Here is a 9,401-nt window from a genome sequence, read left to right on the forward strand (position 1 = left end):
AATAGGACAACTGTCCAGCTTGTATTTATGTTCACTTGTTTTGAAAGGATTTCTGAGGAGGTCAACCTTTCTGTTAAAGAGTAGTATAATTTTTTTACACATAAAAACATGATATTGCGTCCGCTAAACCCACCAGACTCCATGCAAATGAACAGTAATTTTAGCAAAGTAACACAAACAAACTAAAACTTATAAAAAGCTGTTTTTGGTCGTCCTCCCACTTTTCCAACCATCACAACTCTAGTTTTGGTTGACGTAAACACATAGTTTACTGATTTACATGTGAAAATATGCCGCCACTATACACACTAAACGTATAGCTTTTTTATATGAAGTTTGGTGGGTTCAGGGTCTATGGTCTTCAGAGCTGTTTCTGGTAAAACAGAAAGGTCTTAAAAAGGTTAAAGGTCTATCTCTGTAGGGATCCTTTCCATAATGTTATCAGATACTTAAAACATTAATCTGAGTCTGTCAGCGGCAAAACAAGTACTTTTGTGAAGGTAAACACAAGCTGGACAATTGTCCTATTAACTTCCATCGTAGCGTGTTTTCATCTCTCTTAATACTGGACCGATGTCAAAGATTGTTGTTGTCCAGGTTGACAAAAACGGTGGTTACTCTTTAAAGCTATAGTGTGTAGTTTTTGTCACCCCCATGAGGAATTTTAAGAAATGACAACAAAACTGTCGGTGCGTCAACATGATACAAGCCTTCCGTCATTACCCATGTTGCCCAGATGGTAAATCCCTTGTTGCCCCCCATACTAATGTTCTTTCTTGATGCCGGTAAAAATGACAGGCTTCCCCTCTGTTGACAGAGGCATCATGGCAGGATAGAAATAGAGATAGACTTGGTTCACTGACAAGCTAGAATGCTTTGGATGTGGCCATGGCAGTATCTCGGAGTAGATTCCAGCGCGGGGTCCACTGAAAACGTTGGCAGTGGGCCACCTGTTTCACCGTGCCATGACTGCATTACATAACCACAAGCCAGAGACAGGGAAGGCGGGGGGGGATTCTTTGTCAGAGTTCAAAGTGTGCCGTTAAATGATGATGGCCTCCTTTTATCAGCACGCCATAATAATGAGCTTGAGTGGGGGTTCAGAGGGGGAGGACGGCTGAAGAATTCCCATCCATCAGGCCCTGAATCTATAGTCTGGCCAGAGCCCCCGCCCCCTCATACACACAGACCTCTTCATCACTGTCTGTGTAAACAGGGTTGGGAACAGCTATACATGCCTAAGTACAAGGGAGAAAAAAACAAATGCTCCTACAAAATATAATATATATAGATCCTGGACACTGGTGAGCACATAAACCGACGGGAAGTGGAAACCGGAACTGGATCATGTTGCTGTGCAGAGATACAGCAGGGCATCCCTTTCCTGTCCAGATATCCTGGTTGCTTGAAGACATTTAGAGCTGACACTTCAGCAGAATGGATGTTTGCTCTAATGGAACTCTTTTCAATGGAAAGTCCACACTTTGTAATGTGATAGAAATAAAGTTATGGTTGTGGGCTGTAATTAGGAAGTGTGTATTTGGATCTTTCGGTTATTGAATCTTCTATTTTAAGCTAAAAAAAAGCCCCAGATGGCTTTCTGTTCAAACCTAGTCGACTTTCTGTAAACACATCTCTTTCATCATCAATGGTCTTCATCTTAAAATTTAAACCAGTAATGAATAAAATAGACATAAAAATTGTTGACAGTGTGTTCTTTTGATTATCCAGAGTAATAGGGACCATTTCTGGAAAGAGCAGCTGTTAAATTCTGTTATTGTACAGTACTTTAAATTTAACTTTCACCTCCACTGTATCAGGGTGGCGAGAGACAGGCTTCTCAAATCTGGGATAAATTAAATCAGAACCATAGATATGTAGCTATATTTACTTGTACGGATATAATTTTAGGATTGTTGCATTAATCCAGAGTCACTGGACAAAATCAGCTAATTTCCCCAATGTAAATGGAGCATTATAAGCCCCTGGAGTCCATTATGTCTTACAGGTGAACATGTCAAATGTGTAGAATGCAGTCTTGCCTCTTTGTGACTTGATATAAATGAATTCCAGCCGGAAGGATCCCAGGTGACAAGGACTTGACGGACTACCATCCCATGTGGGGTCGCTGACCTCCACTTTCCTTCTGGTTTAACAAGCAACCCCCTGCAGGCCCACAGGACATTTGAGCTCTGAGGAGGGGGAGGACTGTGTGTATATACACGTGTGCATGTGAACCCCTGCTGTGGAGAAGACCATGTTCCTCTGGTCCACCTTGAGTGATCACTGATATTTTCTGTCTCTAAATACTCTTTGCTCAAGCTTCAACCACGGCAGAGATTCAAATGAAAAGAGCAACGCGTTTGGCGTCCACCAGAGATGCTTGTTAAAACGTGTTAAAACGTGTTGTTAAAGCAGCGGCCCCCAACCTTTTTTGTGCCACGGACCGGTTTCACGTAAGACATATTTTCATGGACCGGTCTTCAAGGTGTGGGACAAACACAACAAAATAAAACGATACCACCAGCATGAAAAGAAATATCTAATATTACATGAAAACAAAAATAAAATGCAGGAAAAACACAAATTCCCTTAAGCATGTATCAGTGGTACCCTGTGCTCGTTTCTGTGCAACCAAACGGTCCCATGTGGGGGTACCGGGACACTGTGACACCTGAAGGGAGCTTCTTATGTCCACTTTATTCCGGGATGTTGTTTTGATTGATTGTCTTTGGTCCCCATGTGCCGAATATGTTTTGAAGGCTTCATTGCCTCATTTGCTAGCTTGTCGCCACATATTATGCAGAGCAGGCTTGGCACATGAGAATCACCTGTTAAATAAATCCCCATTTTAATTTGGACTCCTGGTATTGTCTGTTAAATTTCGGTTTCTTTGAGGTTTTAGGCTCCTCTTCTGTATCCTCCTCTCTCTCGTCTTTTCCCCTGAGCAAAAAGGTTCTGCAAAGATGCTTGTTTACTCCTTTTTAGCGAGTTTTTGGACTTCATTGAGCGGTAAATATTACATGACATATGTCAAGAGGAAAAGACATACGCGAGGCGGGACAGAATCCGGTCATTTTTCAAAATCTTTTACACTCTGATAATCAATTAGATGAAAAAAAATGTTTTTTTATTTTTTTCTATGAGTACAATGCCCAGCAGGTATCTAGGCTCAAACTTTGGAAAAATTTGAAAAAAAATGACATCAGGAAAGTTTACAAGTTCTACAAATACACACAAATGACAAATTGTAGATTTAGGTTAATTCTGACATTTTTAAGACCTTAAATGTTTTGAATTGGTTGGTTGGGCTCCAAAACTCCAAGGGACCTTGTCTTGTCCAATTACATATTTTAATAGCCCGACACTGAATGAAGATGCTACATCTTAATGAAGCTCAGCGTAAATTCTTTCAGGAAGACTGTTACGTGTGTGTGTGTGTGTGTGTGTGTGTGTGTCCCGATCTGATCAGCTGCATTGTCATCAGCTGAATGTGGGCGTTTACTCTTTCAGTTAAACCAACCAGATTCGATCTCTTTGAGCTATTACAATCTGTTCCACTCTCTGCCGCTGTCAGTTGTCATTTCAGGGAAAAATATATGCTGGGGTTTACATAACCATACCTGCCAGGCTTTGTAAATGTTTGCAATGCATTCTGTGTATCTTTACCTAGCTGTGGCCACAACCATGAGTCTGAGGGTTCTTAAAATAAAAAAATACATCAAACAAATCTAGAAATAAGTAAGGCCATGTCTGAGTTTGTCCCAGCCGTGCTTATTTCAGTGATATATCTCCTGATATTGTGTCCACAAAATAATCAACAGTGTGGCGATGCAAATTGAGATTGTGCCCAATTCATCCAATACTTGGAAAAGCCAACTCCCCAGGAGAGCAGACATATGAGATCCTTTGAAAGACAGCAGACATGTTGTCACCAGGGAGTTTCCTCAGGAAATGAGAAGCTTCATATCCTGCAAGGATCAGTTTGAATAAAAATGTGTTTTGTTGCACTGTTTTTAGTTCTGGCAATTCAAATTAAAATGGCAATAAATATATTTTTGGAAAAGTGCTTCAATTATTTAGGGGCTTTGGGGTGCGCAGCGTGGCGGGCTCGGCGGAGCCGTGTTAAAGCTGGAGCACTTTGTGCCTGCAATCGGAGATGAAGAGGCTATTTGTCTGTGTAGTGTGCAGAGCTCTTATCAGGGATTTGTTTGTGGCACAACTTAATTTGCATACATTTCTTAGAGCGTAAAATGAAACCTCGCTGCTTTTGGCTGGAGCCGGAGGAACAGACACACAAAACACATTCCACTAACCTGCTCACATCGTTGCTCTTTTGTGGAAATTGCGATAAGCTTTCCATCTCAATATCCTTAAGTATCCCAGCTGCTTCCATGGGGAGGATTGGATCGTGAGATGACTGTATTTAAAGGATAAATCCAGTTTAGGTCAGGTTGGGTCTTATTTTCACAGCTTTGGTCGTAATTTCTATCAGTCGTGATAACGCTGTACTCAGCAAAGTAAATGCTGAGGTCTGAGAACACAATGACCAAAACGAGTTAGAAAGGGAAATGTGTCTCTAAACTGTGGGCCAGTTAACCGGTTGGGTCACTACTCTCCAGTTTGCTGAATAATATTCATACTTTTGATCCCCTGTGGGGAAATATAACACAACATGGGGTTTGCTTCAAACCTGGATCAGCATATTTCTGGTGTATATGACCCCGCTGGATTTCTCTTTAGCAATGTTGTTGTTTTTAGCTTTAATATTTTAGCAATTATTGAATTGCAAATTAATCTTCTGTCAAAAACAGTCCCTGCCAAATGCATTATTTATTCCTTTTTGACCTAGTGACCAGCTGTTTTTGGGAATTACTGAGACGGTTTTAAAATATTTGCATTGTAATTCCAGAACATGGTGACGTATTGAGAGACGGACTAAAGCATTGCTGGATTTGGTCTTTTTCTATGTGATTTAATGACAATAATAACAATATAAAATAACACCAATCAATGATATTATTACTGATAGCATTTATGGCCAAACCAGGAAAATAAACCAGAATAATCCTTTAATATTAAGGTTATAAAATGATGGCCTGAGTAGAAGAAACCCCCAACCTTAAAGGGGGTAACAGAGAGCCTTCTACTGACCATCCCATAAACAGAGACTGTGTCCTGGGAGGGCTGCAGGAAAAAAACAACACAATAAAAACGACACGTAGATCCAATAAATTCTTTTTATCGATTTTCCAATAAAAAATACATTCATACAGTAACTATTTTACAAAACAATTTCAAATGAAAAATCTTGTTATGCCATCAAACAAACAAAAATAGAGCCTCATATTTTTATCTCCATGTTCATCCAATAAAGATTCTCTAGCTAAAGATAGGGCGTCTTCGCAGGTCTTGGAAAAGTTGATAATCACATTGCAAAAAATAATACTACTACTTTGTGGGCAACAGAATGCAAAATGGTGACAATTCAAATGTCCAGAACAATTCACGTCTGAAAAGTCAGGGTTGTTTATCTTGAAAGATGATAGGCCACAGGTGTATCTGCAACTGATGCCGTTAGAGAAGCAAACGAAGGAGAATGGAGTGTGTCTATTTTACAAGAACTCGTCCGCCTCTTGCCTTTATTAGTCAATCTTAATTAAGAAACAACACACTGCATTTATTTTTGGTCCCATTGCCTTTCAAAATAGAAGTTTCCCTACAAAATTCTTAGTTTACAATGTACATATGTTTGACATTTGTCAGTGTATGGACTTCCTTTAATGTCGACCAGGTTCTCCTGTACAGCTGTGAGCTTGAGTGACATCAGGATTCATGACCACTTAAATCAACCATACCCTCAAAGCAGATATGTCCTTTTTCAACACTTTCATGTGTCTTTCTTTTAACAAAACTTTATCCAATAAAGACACAATGGCTCCAAAATGTGTTCTACAAAAAGATAAAATTGCAATGCACTTTGTCCAATTGTGAAAATGATGGGGATTTTAATAAAAAGACCAGAGAATTGTATCAACCCATGGAGGAGTGTGTTGGTGTCATGTACAGAAACTAAAGTTGAAACATGCATATAGTGACGTTGGTACAGACATACACCTGGTCCTGGTCTTATCTCAGTTCAACTGCAGACACAGACAGAAACCTCTCGCTGAACTGGTTAGACTGGTTTTGGTACCGTTTAGTCAGCTCACGGGTTGTTTAAACCAGGGCTGAGTAAAGATACTGACTCACCCTGAGGGTGAGACTCACAACATCAAAAAAAGACTTCAGTATTCAGAATGCAGTCATTATTCTCAGGGACACAAGCTTTTCTTTAGAGACTGGAAGCTTCGGATATATCAACAGATATGATTGGCCCCCAGCAAAAATGTATTTAGGCAAAACCTTGGTGGCTGAGCAAGCCACATTTCATGAGAACATTTTTCCAAGACTCTGTACCTTTGACAGCAAGTTACAGTCCATCGGAAGTGCAGCCACGACACTTTATACTACAAAGTAGTAAAACCTTTACAAAACTGAGTTGCTTTTTATGATTTATATTTGATATAGTTATGATATGTTCAACAAAGAATGCACAGACATGTAAAAATGGCAGTCATTATGAAGCTGATATTTAAGTTTTTTTCATTTTTTTCAGGAGTTTAGATGAGTCTGTGGCAAGAGGAGGCGGACTGTATAGATCAGAGCCTTTATAAAGCAACTCAACAACGCACAAGTGCCTTGCAACCCCCTTTGGTGTGTGTGTGTGTGAGAGTGAGAGAGAGAGAGAAAGAGAGAGAGAGAGAGAGAGAGAGAGAGCTACTTGACAGGACAAGGCCACTTACATAAGGCATCAGTAAGGTCAACAGTGCATTTACAGATAGAACAAAAGAGAAGAGCAAACGTGAAGAAAATGAACGGAAAGCCCGCGATCAAAACAGTTGCCAAGCAATAGTGGTATTCCCAACTTATTAATAAAATAAAATAAAAACAAAATGACTGCCTTATGTGTTTTGTACAATACTATGATATTGAGTAATATGAAGGTAGCTGCTCTTGAAGGGAATGTTGCTGTTCTTTAAGCACGCAGGCGAGCTACACCTCCCAAGATCCCATGCAACTTCTGTTATAATGGAAATAACTGTTGTTTTTGTTGTTTTGTTATTAAGATAAAGAGCTTACACAATGGACAACCAAATTAGCTTCATAGCGTGTATGTTTTGAGACAGGCTACGTAATACATTGCACATTTAATAGCTGCACTAAACAAAACGACCTCCTGTGTTTGAATAAGGAGCCGTAGTTCCACGTCCGGGCAGAAAGGGGGCGCTCTCTAGCAAATCAGCTCTGCAAAACATGTCCCTACTCCCGTCCAGAGCCATTAGACTCAAACAGCACAGACAGAACCTTTTTTTTGCTTGCATTCATTCTGAGGGAGAACACAAATATCCCACCCCCATAAACCTCCCTCGCATAACATCACCCGCTTCACGTAATTCACTCGCAGTGCCACAATGCAAGCTCCATCCGCTCCATAAAGCCAGCACAGGCATCCAGTCACAGGCACTCAGTCCCCATGCGTACAGGCAGACACACTGTCATTGGAGGAACAGCACCCCTGCTGGAGTCCCATAATCCTCCAGGAAAAAAGCGTTGAACACCATACAGAAGAGTTTCTTTCCGTCTACTCCAGTCCAGATTTTCCCCAATTATTATCATTATTTTTTTATTTTTTTTTTATTTTTTTTCATTTTTAGGTTCTCTCCCCTCACCCCCCGCTCCTCCGTAAAGCCTTTCAAGAGCAATCTCCACAGCGAGATGTTGGAGGCACTAAGTATGGTGCAAATAATAGCCTGCGTTGCTTCATCTTTTTCCACTGACTGGAACCCAGCGGTGCCCCTGTTAACGCTCCCAGGACACGCCGGCCTCGCTGATCCCCCAAAGGTCAGGAAAACCAACCAGAATCATCCCTCAGAGATCTGGACATGGAGGCCATCTTAGATGTGCCTCTTCATGTGCAGCGCCAGGTGGTCAGAACGGGAGAAACACCTGGGGAGAGAAAACCGAAAGGGGATTTAGCTGTTGGGGTTAAGAACTAAAATGTTTTCATATAACAACATTGTTTTCTTATATCCAGAGATATGGTTGAATGAAGAAAAGGAAAAATCTCCTGTTTTTCTGAGCATTCAGACTGGTCGGCACTTAGAAGTAGTTTCAGTTTTCAGCCAACTAGGAGTCATCTTAGATGTCAGAAATGATAATAGACATTTCTGTTTTGCCTACTCTTCGGTCTGTATGATAGGACATGAACATGGTGTTAGGTTGAGGGACCGAGCCCATGCTTCGTTCCATCGGGTTTCCTGTCACTAGGCCTGGATATTAAAAACAATTGCTGTATTCAACTTGCTTTTCATCTAACCCATTGACCTCGACCCCGTCCCATCAGCCCATTCTTGACCTTCACTTCCCCCTCCACCTAACGTGTCATTTGGATAAACCAATTTGCAGGCATAAGTGCTGGTCTTTGTTAGTGAGTGAGTGCTTAGCATCAAAGGTAAAGAGAAGGGGAACTTCACTGTGAGGTTTGGAATTTCATATTCTGGGACTTCTTTAAGAGAGGCATTAAACAAGCACTTAGCTCAAGAGACAATTTGCCACAAACCACAAAAAAAAACTCTTGACTTCCTCGGCCGCTTTTAATCTTAAAAAAAAATCCAAATTGTTGTTCTTCTTAAAGGTGACCCAAGTTACGTGTCAATTTTCATGAACATTCACTGACTTCCCAGCGCGCTCACCTGTCGCAGTGGCTGCATTTGAATGGCTTCGCTCCAGTGTGCTTTCTGAAGTGTCGAGTGAGTTCATCACTTCGTGCAAAGCGCCACTCGCAGCCCTCCCATGAACACCTGTAGGGCTTCTCACCTGCAAACAATCACAAATAAATAACATTGATGAGGAAGTGCATTCTTTGTCAAAAGGTGTTTAAAGATTTCAGAACCTTAAAGGCCATCTCATCTCTGCCACTTTCTGTCCTCCACAAACCTGCAGAAACCTGTTTGTTGACAGTTCACCCATACAGAGGTTTATACTGTAGACATGATAGCGTTTTGGCAAATAACCTTCTTTATCCTTTTGATCTTATCTCTCTGTCCCTTTACTTTTTGCTCTGAGACCAATGCCATCATTGGTATTTACACTGCTGATTTCAGAGAAAATATCACGCTGTACGAGAAGGTGCTAAGCAGATTGAGCTGACTACTGTAAGTTGAGAAGAAAAACAACCTTGTGCCTTGTGGTTTTTCCGAGCTGTGGAATGCAGCTTTAAGGAGCTGCTCGAGTAGACAGCTTATTAGATTAGATTAGATTAGATTCAACTTTATTGTCATCACACATGTACAGGTACA

At 40.8% G+C, this 9,401-nt stretch overlaps 1 protein-coding gene across 1 annotated transcript in view; it reads right to left on the reverse strand.

Moving 5' to 3' along the window:
* Window positions 1-5,222: 5,222 nt before the first annotated feature.
* LOC116699154 (Krueppel-like factor 6) overlaps window positions 5,223-9,401 on the reverse strand; it is an 8,128-nt gene continuing 3,949 nt past the window's right edge. The window contains exons 3-4 of the mRNA XM_032531578.1: window positions 8,796-8,919; window positions 5,223-8,049 (exon numbers count right to left, since the gene is read on the reverse strand). Coding sequence (XP_032387469.1) covers window positions 7,998-8,049; window positions 8,796-8,919 — 176 coding nt within the window. The 3' untranslated portion in view covers window positions 5,223-7,997. The remainder of the gene's footprint in view (window positions 8,050-8,795; window positions 8,920-9,401) is intronic.

This window comes from Etheostoma spectabile, chromosome 12 (assembly GCF_008692095.1).
Source record: "Etheostoma spectabile isolate EspeVRDwgs_2016 chromosome 12, UIUC_Espe_1.0, whole genome shotgun sequence".
NCBI classification, from domain to species: domain Eukaryota; kingdom Metazoa; phylum Chordata; class Actinopteri; order Perciformes; family Percidae; genus Etheostoma; species Etheostoma spectabile.